This window comes from Ctenocephalides felis, unplaced genomic scaffold (assembly GCF_003426905.1).
Source record: "Ctenocephalides felis isolate EL2017-DRISC unplaced genomic scaffold, ASM342690v1 CF-g0.4_SCAFFOLD_03571, whole genome shotgun sequence".
In the NCBI taxonomy this organism is placed as follows: domain Eukaryota; kingdom Metazoa; phylum Arthropoda; class Insecta; order Siphonaptera; family Pulicidae; genus Ctenocephalides; species Ctenocephalides felis.
This window is the reverse complement of record NW_020539725.1, coordinates 63,016,569-63,030,052: the sequence shown is the minus strand read 5'-3', so window position 1 is coordinate 63,030,052 and position 13,484 is coordinate 63,016,569. Positions and strand designations below refer to the sequence as shown.

Below are 13,484 nucleotides of genomic sequence, written 5' to 3'. Positions count from 1 at the left end.
TTTCAAATTTATTATTTATTTTTCAAATTTATTATTTATTATTCAATTTCAAACTGGAGAACTTTTCCAATTTTATGAAAACTATTGAAAAATGTGAAAATGCCGCCAAGCTAAGCACAGTACAAGTGAAAGTGTCGCACAGAATTATTTACAAATGCGTTTAGACTGTGACTATACGGGAGCACTTTTTCAATTTTGTGCAAATTAATAATTATTATTAGGCAACTATTTTTTTTTTGAAATTGAATTCGAAATGAAATGACGATTGTTAATAGATGATAGGAGATAAATTGATTTCTTTATGATTTACATTTGATTTGTTAAGATATAACAAAAAGTTAGCAAAAATAATGAAAGTTACACAGTATTTGTAATAATATATTTGAAAACGTTTACAATTTCTCGAATATTTCATCATGGTACGGAAAGTTCCAGCAATTTGCCTTAAGGCACGATGCCATACACCACTAGTTATTTTTTAAATTAAACCACCTGTCGTAGGGCTGTAATACAATTTTAATAATGTACGATCATTACGACAATTATTCTCCATCATAAATATTATAAGATAGTCCAGTCATTATAATAAGTTCACCTCAGAATTAGAGATACTCAGCTGTAAGTCTGTAAATACTTGTATTTTGCATCCTGATAGTTGTCTCAATACCTACATATGGTAGAGTGTACGTACCAAATGTAGGTTTTGAGACAACTTTAAGGGTGTCAATATACAAGTAGTTACAGACCCACAGCTGGGTATCTCGAATTCCGAGATTCTTAGTAAGAAATATTCGAGAAATTTTAGACAATTTGAAAATTTTATGTTTTCAAATATATTATTACAAATACTGTAACTTTCATTATTTTTACTATCTTGTTTGTTATATCTGAGCAAATCAAATGTAAATCATAAACCAATTTATCTCCAAGGACATTAACAATCGTCATTTCATTTCGAATACAATTTCAAAAAAAAAAAAATAGTTGCCTTTAATTTACACAAAATTGAAAAATCTGCTCCAGTATAGTCACAGTCTAAACGCATTTGCAAACAATTCTGTGCGACATTCTCACTTATACTGTGCTTAGGTAAGAATTTCTTTCTTCTTTAAGCTTAAATGACTGGACTAAGATTGAACTTTCCAGAACTTTTTCACTATTAACTACAGAGGGTTTTTTTTAATTCTTACCATAATCGATTAACCAACTCACTTACCCTTCAACTTAACTACTCACTTAAACTTTACTTTACCATTTACTTATTAACACTTCGGCTTAGTCATAGAATTCTAGAGCCTCCCCCCATAAAGTAATGTTTGACGAGGACAAAAGGAAAAGGATTAGGAGACGCCCATTAATCACTTGAGGCTTTTAGGGATAGGAAAAGTTTGACAAAAATCGCAAAAAATCACGTGGAATGAAGGAGTCTAGTAAAATGTCACGTGTATTTATTTTTTGCCTAATTTTCCAAATAAAAAAAAATTAGGATTTTTTCGTAAATTCGTTCGAAAAATTTTACTAAAAATATTTTTAAATATCACGATGTATCACCAAGGGGAAAGGGGAGGGGAGGAATTCAAAATCTAGATAAAATTTAGTAAAATATAGTACAAACTGTTTTATACACTTGCATATTGAAATTTCAAATAAACCGTACGATTTATTCAAAATTTTAATATCCAAGTGTATATAACAGGTTTTACTGGATTTTAGTAAATTTTATCTAGTTTTTACTAACGTAAACAAATTATAGTGTCCCAAAGAAAAATTAAAAGTTATTTCAAGAAAACTAGAAAAATGTCCTAAATCCATATAATGCAATGTAACAAAATACTGAAGTCCGCATTTCAACTACGAATTATTTAAATTTCAATAGCAAAATGTATGAAACAGTTCTTACTACATTTTTAATTTGTTTAAATCAGCAAAAACTAGATAAGATTTACTAAAAACTAGTAAAACTTGTTATATACTTTTGCATATTGAAATTTTGGATAAACCGTGGTTGAAATGCAGACTTTAGTACATCCATAATTTGCAACACATATTTGGATTTAAGACATTTTTTACTTTTCTTCAAATAACTTTAAAATTTTCTCTAGGACATTATAATTTGTTTATGTTATTAAATACTAGATAAAATTTACTTAAATCTAGTAAAACTGGTTAAAATTTTGAATAACTCGTAGTTGAGATGCAGAATTCAGTATTTCCATAATTTGCAATACGTATATATGAATTTAGGACATTTTTTACATTTCTTCAAATAACTCTTGATATTCATTTTGGACATGATAATTTGTTTACATCAGTAAAATCTTCTCCCATAATTTGCAATACGTATATGGATTTAGGACGTTTCTTCAATAACTTTTAATTTTCTTTCTGAACATTATAATTTGCTTGCATCAATAAAAACCAGACAAAGTTCAGTAAAAATTGTTATATACTCTTGCATTGTGAAATTTTCAATAAATCATAGTTGAAATGCAGACTTTAGTATTTTCATAATGCAATATCCATATATTCAGGACATTTTTTACTTTTCTTCAAATAACTTTTAATTTTCTTTTCGGACATCATAATTTGTTTACGACAGTAAAAACTAGATAAAATTTACTAAAATCTAGTAAAATTGTTACATACACTTTGATATTGAAATTTCGAATAATTCGTTTGACTTCGCATTGAGTTGAAATGCAGACTTTAGTCTCTCCATAATTTACAATATGCATATGAATATAGAACATTTTTTTCACTTTTCTTCAAATAACTTAATTTTCATTCTGGACAATATAATTTGCTTACATCAGTAAAAAGTAGATAAAATTTACTAAAATCTCATAAAACTTGTTATATACTATTTATTTATTTATTTATTCATAAGCAAGCCGTAATCAATAATAATAGATATTATTTCAAGCTCTTGTCAAGAACTTGCATAATGAAATTTTGAATAACTTGTAGTTGAAATGAACACAAACACTGAACACTTTAACTTTCACTTTGGATTTTCATTTATAGTGTGTTATCAATTTGCTCCGCTTATAGTATATTGACTAAGTAACTCTCATACTATTTACTCATTCACACAAAGATGTAGCATTTAATAGTACCCAAGTGTATTATCACTTTTCACTGAAAAAAATTTATAACAATTCTGAAAAAAGGTGGTAAGAGGGGTTGGTTAGTTGGTTCCTTGGTTGTGGATAAATCAAAACGTATCAAATTTTTCCAAATCATCTTTCATATATTAAATATATTTAAAGGCCTTTCGTAAATATATATAATATAAAGAGACATTTCAACTAACGTATATACTTTCCTTAATGCTCACAATAATTACACTAGTTAAAATTAAAACGTATATAGTTAAACACATGTTTCCATAATTAGCCTAAAGAATTACACAAACAAATGAAGGAAGAAATCATAAAACCAAAGATCTTCATCATCAACAAACACTTTTGATAGACATACGCATAATTCATCATATAATGGGTTGTCAAATATCTCCCTTCCGCCTTTTTGTATTATAAACATGAGCAAAAAAGCGGAAGGGAGATATTTGACAACCTAATATTTATATTTATATTCATATTCATATTTATATTTATATTTATAAATATTAGGTTGTCAAATATCACCCTTCCGCCTTTTTGCTCATAGGTTTATAATACAAAAAGGCGGAAGGGAGATATTTGACAACCTAATATTTATAAATATAAATATAAATATAAATATAAATATTAGGTTGTCAAATATCTCCCTTCCGCCTTTTTGTATTATAAACCAAGAGCAAAAAAGCGGAAGGGAGATATTTGACAACCTAATATTTAGCTAGTAGCAGTAAAAGTAACATCAAAGTGTAATCAATAAATGTTTAATAGTAATAAATGTAATAAATCTAAATAAAGAAAGCATATTTGGAATGGTTTATGAAATTTGAATACTAGCTGTAATACAAAAAGCTTTTGTTTCAGCAACAATACCGTATAAAAATGCCAAAACTCAATAAATTTGGTTTAACACTAGTTTTCGCGCGAAATCAAATAAAAACGACTGTTGACAAAACATGCCTGTATTAAAAAGATCAAATCAAAATCGTTGTTTTAGTTTAAGTACATTCAACAAGAACCACTTTGTTGTTTCATAATAAAAAATACTACAATGATTCTTGCCAAATTGTGTAGAAGGTCTTCTTTGTCGTCCAGAGAAATGAAAACATCGAAAATTCGTTGGTTGTTTTACTACCATAGAGGAGAGAAACTGTACAATATAAAGATTAGTCACTTACTGGAGAGATCAGAGAGAAACCTCACAATAACGGATCGATCCTGTGTCTATTACCTCGTGTATTTGTTGCAATTATATATATTTTTTAGTTTGTTGTTTTGTTATTTGCAAAAATGCTCTTTACTCTTAATTAATTGTTAATAATGTTACTAGCGATTGGCGTTCTTGAGCTGATTCGAGAGCCAGTCGAGGCCCTCGTAGAGTCCGTCGCCGCTGGTGGCGCACGTCGCCTGGATGTACCAGTTTCGATTCCTTAAGGAGTGCAGGCCGAGCTTATCCGTTATCTCGGCGGCGTTCATTGCATTTGGCAGATCCTGGGGGAGAAAGGATAATAATCACATGAGATACATTATAATATAACCATAAATATGAATAGATTTCAAAAGCGGCCGCTTTGAAACTACATCAATTTTAATTCTTTCAGCATATCACAGAGGTCGCCACCAATCGTAGCACGTAAAATTTACCCTTAGATTCAAATCTAAGATAAGATTTATATAAATATTTAATATAGAAAAAATAAACCTGATTAATTTGACTATTTTTTTTTTTTTGCATACTTTTATTGTCAATCAAAATTAAATACATTTTTTAAGACAATATGATGTTGGTGTTAATGCATATAAGAGATTATCTCCTTTGAGATATCTCTCTTCTATATTTTCATTTTTGACATTTATTTAAGGTCGTATGGCCATTTTTTTTTTCAATCTGCGTGTCGGATATTCCTCGCTTATCTCTTTTAAATAAATGTTTGGGTGACCTGGTAGTTTAATTTGACTAAATGAAATGCGAACAAAATACACGCATTGAAAAAACATTTTCAACAAAATCTCAAATATGTTGTGAAAAATATATAATAAGAAACATGAGATAAATTAGAACACAACTAAAATAATAAATATATGCTCATCACGCATAGGGACCGATTCTGGCGCATAAAAGACAAATGTTATGGCAAGGCCATGTGGATAAAATTATATTACTAAATTTTATATATGTAATGCAAAATGTATTTTATAATTCAAATATCGCGCCACTACTGTCAGTATCGCTTTTCCCCACTATAACTATGTATACGTCATTTTAAATTCTTGTTAATGTAAAAAATATGTAAAATAAATTCTCTTGCTTCTGGATCGCGAATCAATCAACATTAAAACTAGTGGCGTATGGCATCGTGCTTTAAGGCAAATTGCTGGAACTTCCCGTACCGTAATGAAATATTCGAGAAATTTTAAACGATTTCAAAAATATTATTACAAATACTGTATTAACTTTCATTATTTTTGCTATCTTTTGTTATATCTGAGCAAATCAAATGTAAATCATTTGAAATCAATTTATCTAAAGAACATTAACAATCGTCATTTCATTTCGAATTCAATTTAAAAAAAAAAAAAAAAAAAGTTGCCTAATTGCCTTACACAAAATTGAAAAAGTGCTCCGGTACAGTCACAGCCTAAACACATTTGCAAATAATTCGGTACGACATTTTCATTTATACTGTGCTTAGCTCGGCGGCATTTTTACATTTTTCAATAGTTTACTCACAAAATTGGAAAAGTGCTCCAATACATAAATAGTCTAAACACACTCGGGTGAACATTTGTACCAGAGTGGCGCTTAGACTGCGCTTAGCCTGGGTAATTTTTTGAATTTTTAAACCAAAATTATATTTCTATCACCTTTTCTTTTAGAAGATTAACATTTTTGCAAAAATTTTACTTTAAATAATTAGATTTTTGAGAAACTATAAATATTTGAAAAAAAAATTATTGTTTTGGAAAAAAGACTTTGAAAAAAATGTTTTCTTTATACATTTTGGAAATTCTGAACTTTTTTTCAAAACAATCGTACTGCTTTAACTACATGGAGACAAAATATTGAAGCGCGTAAGCGCCGCGTCTCCGTCTAACGGATAAACTTTTGTACGGAACCCATAGGAATGCAAACAAAATGTATACTTATTGTTAAAATCTCTATAAATTTCTGATAATTTAATGTACATATGTCTAATAATTCTTTTTGACCGCCAAATGGCTTTTTTTTACTTTTTTTGCTTGATCTCCGAAACCGCCAAACCTGCCTCCTCAAAATTTCAATAAACTCTTTATTTTGTCAATACAAGTGGAATGTTTTTTTGAATTATTCAAATCGGATGCTCCGTTCTCTCAAAAACAAAAATACTATTTTTGTCACTTTTTGCCTCGTAACTCTAAAATGGCTAAACTTACTTCTGCCAAAAACTAATAAGCACGTCTCCCCTTCAATAGGAATCGAAAGTTTTCTGAATGTCGACGAAAATTTGTATCCGCACATACAAACATTTTTTTTAAATGTATGCCAAAATATTCAGAAGGCTTTTAAACGTAGAAATATATATAAAAATTAACTAAAGAAGTTAATTAATTTATATATATATATATATATATATATATATTATAAAGAATTACTAAAAGTAATTATAAAAATAGTAACAAAATAATAGTAAGTGTAAACTTCTCGATACATGTACACCATCAATGACTTAATCAATATAAAGTCAATATATTAATTTATAACTTCTTGTTAAATTCAACAATTAGTTCAACACAATTGAAAAAAAATCAGACAAAAAAACGAAGGGTAGGTCCCATTATTATAAACTTTAAGGACTAGAATTATACCACTTTTCTCAGGCCTATAATATTTTAAGTTCAATATAGCTCTAAGAATCTTCTTTTAGATTAAGTAATGTTTTTTTTTATATTAACAATTATGTAAACAAGAACTGGCTGATTCTTAGGCTAAAACTAATACATTAACTATAAGTTTGAATTATAAAATCATAAAACTACAAATTAAAAATAGTTTTTATGGTTGTAAACTATAACACTGATTATGCAAAAATGCAATAAATAAACTTTTGGACGTATTTAAATTTATAAAACAATCTTAGAATAGAATTATAAAACTGGTTAAAATTAGAAATTAATTATTTATAAATTAGCTGAGGTAACACTTTAATAAATTTATAATTTTCAAGCATGAAGAAAATGTGAGAAAAAAATACTTTGAAACAAAATATTTAATTTTGAATGTTTATATCTATTATATTACAAAAACGTGATCATATTGAATTCAATTTAACAATTTTTATTGCACTAAATATGATGTAAACCTAGTCTCAAAACGTTTGTAACAAATAAAAGTGAGAAAAAAATTCAGTATGTTAATAAAATAAGTTTGTAAAAAGTAATTACAAGCAAGTAAAAATGTAAAGTTAAAATTTCCAAAAATTCCTCTATAGTTGAAGTAAATAAAAATGACTTAAAAATGATTTATAGATCAATATTGCAGAAAAATCTGATAACACATATTTATTTCCAAAACGTTATAATTAAACATCTACACAACAATACTAGTTGTTTAATTCTGTTGTATTAATTGTTGAAAAATTAAAACAAATCAATGTATTGAAAATTATGGCATTATTATATAAAATATATATATCATATATAAAATTCTTCTGTAATGATGTATGAAAATATTCTCCTCCTAAAAATATATTAGGATTTTGATAAATCTCTTTCTGAAGTTTGTTGAGGGAAATGTAATGAACAATAAAACTACAGTAATATTGTAGAAATAATTGGAAAGTTTGTCGGGTCATCTAGTATATATATATATATATATATATATATATATATATATATATATTTCTTTACATTTGTTTATGTCTATGTTTGTTTTTCATTTTTATATACTTTCACAATATATATTAGTTATAAAACAAATTTATTAAATTGATTAGATTTATGTTTTTTTACATGTTTTTATTTATATTTTTCTGTAATTATGTATTTTTTATATTGTTTTAAATTGTAACCCTGCAATATTTAATTGTAGCACTGAAGATGGGTCAAATCAAGACCCGAAACGTATGTTTTCTTAATAAAAACATTTTCTTTCAATAAAACTGTTTTTAATTACTGGATGGATGCCCAAGAACAATTTTATCATATATATATATATATATATATAAATATATATATATATAAATATATATATTTCCATTATTATCCTTTACCTGTTTGTTTGCGAATATCAGCAGCACCGCATCCCTCAGTTCGTCTTCTGCTAACATCCTCATGAGTTCTTCCCTCGCTTCACCTATACGCTCCCTATCGTTACTGTCGACAACAAATATCAGGCCTTGCGTGTTCTGGAAGTAGTGCCTCCACAAAGGCCTAATCTTGTCCTGACCGCCCACATCCCATACAGTGAAACTTATATTTTTATATTCGACAGTCTCCACATTAAATCCTAGAGAAAAAGAAAAAATGTAAAAGAAATATTATAATTATTACTGGTGTTGATTATTAATGTTTTTCTTTTACCTATTGTTGGAATTGTTGTTACTATTTCGCCCAATTTTAGTTTGTACAGAATGGTGGTTTTACCAGCTGCGTCTAATCCTACCATCAGTATTCTCATTTCCTTTTTGCCGAAGAGGCCTTTGAACAAATTAGCAAACATATTCCCCATGGTGACCAAATTTTAGGGGACAACTAGAAAAAAAAAAAGAAAAACGAATTAGATAAATGATGAACTCATTCAAATATATAATAAAGATTGTATGAAATATAATAGTAAATGTGTTTATAAAATATTTAGATGGTATATATATATATATATATATATATATATATACATATTGAATTTTATCTAGTTTTTGCTAAACTTTAAATTTTAATATCATTATTTGTTTTTTTACTATTCAGATTACAGTAATGCTTCAAAATACTATTTTCACTTAAAATCAGTTAGAGATCTCTATTTCCAAGTAAATTTTTTTCCTACTGCTCGATATCAAGCCGTCCAAACAAAAATATAACCAGAAACCTTTGTTTTCGATTTTTTAAATATTCAAATTGTAGCAGTGCCTAAAATTGATATTTTCATTTAACATCATATTTAAGATTTCCATTTCCAAGTCCAAGATTTCTATTTTTAAGTAAAAATTGTTTACACTACTGCTTGATATCAAGCCGTCCAAGCGGAAATATAACCAGAAACCTTTGTTTTCGATTTTTCAAATATTTTAATTACAGCAGTGTTTAAAATTGATATTTTCATTTAAAATCATATTATAGGTTTCTATTTCCAAATAAAAACTTATATTACTACTGCTTGATATCAAGCCGCCCAAGCGGAAATATAACCTGAAACCTTTGTTTTCGATTTTTCAAATATTTTAATTACAGCAGTGTTTAAAATTGATATTTTCATTTAAAATCATATTATAGGTTTCTATTTCCAAATAAAAACTTATATTACTACTGCTTGATATCAAGCTGCCCAAGCATAAGAATAACCTGAAACCTTTGCTATCGAATTTTTTAGTATTCAAATTGCAGCAATGCTTAAAAATAGAAGTTTCATTTAGAATCATACTTTAAATCTCCATTTTCAAGTCAAAACTAATATTACTACTGCTTGATATCGAGCTGTGCGTGCGGAAATAGAACATGAAACTTTTAGTTTCGTTTTTTAACTTTCTGTAGGCTAAGTTATAGTAATGAGCCGAAAATCGAAAATGAAATTTTTTACATTTCTTCGTGTTTCAGAGGTTTCTGAACATTTTGGTATACCTCAGAAAAAATGGATGTGTGTATGTATGTGCGGATACAATTTTTCGTCCACGTTTTCGGGCGCACGGATCAACCGATTTGAGTAATTCAAAAAACATGAGCTGATTAGTTTTTGGCAAAGGCAGGTCCAGCCATTACGGAGATACGGAGCAAAGAGTGCAGAAAATAGAAATCGAGTTTGGATAAAATATGTTGGACTTATCTTAAAAATGCAATTTAAAGAAGGACTAGTGGTGCATGGCATCGTGCCTTAAGGCAAATTGCTGGAACTTCAAAAATTAAAGTTTTTAAAAATGATTCCATATTTTAGTACTTGAGATTTTTTAAATTTTTGGGAAAAAAATCACCTTTTTAAAAAATTTGAATTCTTTATACTTCGACATATTTTAAACTTTTTTTTTTAAACAAACGCGATACGTTAGCTGCGCAGAAACGAAATATAGAAGCGCGTGGGCGCCGCGTCGCGGTATAACTCCAACTGTCATACATCATGCTACTGAATCATACTGAATACTGTCAAAATGTCATGTATTTGCATTCAGGTGTTTTACAAATAAACTGCAACGTCGCTCGTATGTTATGAACCCGAGTCAGAAAGACCATGTTATCTAACATAGTTTTTTTAAAAATTTTGCGGTTTCTAGGTTAGGTTTTCTCTGTGACAATCTGAGAAATATGCCTGACTGCAAATGCTTTGACTTTTGTCAATATTTGGTATGAAAATAATAGCCTTGCCATAACATTTTACTGTTATGCGGTAGAATTGGACCATAAACATTGATTTAAGACATAAGTAAAAAATTATAATGATAATATAATAACATAAAGATATAATTTTGGAAAAAGTTTGTATAGACATCTAGTTTAATAAATTTTATTAATTTAAAACATTCTGCAAAGAATTATAATATTAATAAAAAGCTTAAAAAATAAATGTATTTGAGTATCTCAGTCGCTTTACTCATCCATATATAAAAGAAAAGGATACGCAGGGTTTAAAAATATAAACATGATGCAAAAGAATTATAATATTAACTGCACTTGAGTGTCTTAGTCGCTTTACTCATCTATAAATAAAAAAAATTATACGAAGGGATTAAAAATATAAATATGCTGTTAAAGTATTATAAAATTATTAGCATAAAAAAAGTGCAATGTATAAGAAAATAAAAGTAGGTTTAGTTATACTTAAGTTCTTAGGCACCTTCAAGAAAGTACAAAAGAAATGCCGATTTAAGTAAAAAGACTTACTCACTTTACTTATAAATCGATGAACACATAATATTCAATTTGTTCCATATATGAACAATATAGAAAAAACAAGTGTATCATAGCAATAGTACACAATCATATCAGAATCTGTATTTAAAAATTTCTATACTTTTGCTTCATTTTACGCCTTCCAAGATTTGTTTTAAATATAATATAAATATATACTTCTTCGAGAACTTGCATTCAATGTGAATTTAAAGATTTTTCTTTAACAAATGTATTATGTATTCGAACTATGACAAAGAGCAGCAGTCGGGGAACATTTTTAATCATTACCATAGAAGATTTTGTTCATATAATGCAAAAAAAGAGAGATTAGAGAGAGTAATTTATCTATTATGTACCTCTCTACGGTCCACTAAGTAACAAATATCAATTACAAATACATACTCTTTAAAGAACAAAAATTTCATTTTTACCCCAGATCCCCGACCACTGTCTTCTATTCGAAGACTACATATAAAAACTGCATTCATCGATACTATATATTTCAGTGAGTATAATTTGTATCAGCTTAAAATTTGTTCAATATTTGAATGACAAATAGACATATCTATAAATATATATCTCAAATGCACTTTGCAATAATAAATTTGGCACCTGTAACGTATGTAAGTACAAAACAGCACAATAGAAAAGTGCTAATTCATGTAAAATCAAAACGAGACAAATATCTCCATCAAATTAGTTAACAATCGACTTAACATACAATATCTGAATCAGAAATCAATTATAAATCTATGATTCAAACTGAATACGTGAACGATGATTAATCAATCACCACAATGTGACATATACATTTCTATATCTCCAAAACCATCATCCAGCCTCTCAAAACAATTAAAAAACACACAATACAACCTTATTACAGCCGGGGGGCACGTAAAACCCTCAAAAGCACCCGTAACTCTCTTACAATTACGAGCCGAAAAGGTCAACACCCCAAATGGTCGGATTAAATTGTTACGTGGTAAACGCTAAACCGCACTGGTTAATAATAGTATGATGATTTATTATTTTTGGCACTTACTTTTTAAAGTAAAACTATGTTTCTTGATAAGAAACGAACACAATAAAATCTATTCTATTAACCACTGTATACGTAGTCTGCAGTATGTCAAAATGGCGGACGTGGTACAGACAGAGGCACCGAAGTGAGCAACGGAAGACGTGCGACGCGACGCCTCTGCCACGTAGAAGGCAGAGACACGTAACGGCGACGGCGGCGCCGCGGCGGCCGTTAATAGAAACGGGGTAAATGTGGTAACGGACGAATTACTGTAAATATGGTACTCATTGTACTTATCTGTGCCAAGTTATGTTCAAATTCAAACAATTAATTAACAGGAATTAAAAACAATGTCGTATTTATTAAACAAAATAAGTATGTTTAGAATTGTCGTCTTTGTAAATATAATGCGTTGGCATCGACTGCGTGGAATTATTTACATGATGAAATAATAGCTTTTATGTTTGCAATAAATAAGAAATGACTCATGCAACTTTCACCGGAGGTATAAAATTATTTGTTGTATATCACGAAGCTCAATAATAGCTCAATATTTAGAAAAATGTAATTAACAGATATTTTAGTGTGTTATTTATTTATTTATTTATTTATACGCCAATCGGCTTTATACAGTAATATAATATAGTTTGCTAATTCATAACTTGTATATTTTTTTAAAAATATTTTCTGTAAATAAATTGTTTGGTACATTTTGTTTCACTATCTAGTTGTGCATTGCATTGTGCCTTAAGGCAAATTTATGTACCAACTATTATTTATTATTTAAGTAAAACTTCTTTAAGCGCGACTAGGGAGTAAATCTGTGAAAATGCAACGGAAGAGCGTTACGGCCGAGTCTATACGGATCGATTGTGATTGGTCGTAGTTTTTTGTGCGAGGGTATTTGATTGTTGTTCGGAATGTCATTAAATTTTAAGGTTACATCGTAGCATAAATCTTTATTTAATAAAAAAAGGCCTTAATCAGAAGAATATTTTACCCCGTCTCACATAAAAATAGTGAAAATAATAATTCTTCATTTAAATTTATTGAAATAATTTCTATATTCTATTCGTTTTATTTCTATATCGTAGTTTTAAATTTTAATAATTTTTAATTTGAAAATTTGCTTTATTTGACTTAAATAGATATATTGATTGTTTTTATTAATTGTTTTTATTAATCTTTGAAGTTAAAAAAATGGAAAATATTTTTATAGGCAACATTACAGCTGCTCAAAGAATGAGACATTATATTTATTAAACTAATCA

At 28.1% G+C, this 13,484-nt stretch overlaps 1 protein-coding gene across 2 annotated transcripts; it reads right to left on the bottom strand.

Moving 5' to 3' along the window:
- Window positions 1-4,429: 4,429 nt before the first annotated feature.
- On the bottom strand, window positions 4,430-12,375 carry LOC113387046 (ADP-ribosylation factor 1). 2 transcript variants are annotated; one of them, XM_026624800.1, is made up of 4 exons: window positions 12,235-12,375; window positions 8,679-8,849; window positions 8,369-8,604; window positions 4,430-4,610 (listed from the first exon to the last, which is right to left on the bottom strand). In XM_026624800.1, exons 2-4 carry the CDS (start codon window positions 8,824-8,826, stop codon window positions 4,446-4,448), a joined length of 549 nt encoding a protein of 182 aa, XP_026480585.1. In that variant the 5' UTR covers window positions 8,827-8,849; window positions 12,235-12,375; the 3' UTR covers window positions 4,430-4,445. The 2 variants fall into 2 exon arrangements, with proteins under 2 accessions (XP_026480585.1, XP_026480586.1); XM_026624801.1 differs by lacking the exon at window positions 12,235-12,375 and adding an exon at window positions 12,066-12,192.
- Window positions 12,376-13,484: the final 1,109 nt, after the last annotated feature.

What these genes read in the sequence shown, in the direction of transcription:
- LOC113387046 (XM_026624800.1), bottom strand. Translation starts at nt 8,826, where the DNA reads ATGGGGAATATGTTTGCTAATTTGTTCAAAGGCCTCTTCGGCAAAAAG. An exon ending in AACAACAATTCCAACAATAG is followed by an intron (nt 8,605 to 8,678) that starts GTAAAAGAAAAA and finishes CTTTTTCTCTAG; the next exon opens with GATTTAATGTGGAGACTGTC. An exon ending in TGATATTCGCAAACAAACAG is followed by an intron (nt 4,611 to 8,368) that starts GTAAAGGATAAT and finishes TTTCTCCCCCAG; the next exon opens with GATCTGCCAAATGCAATGAA.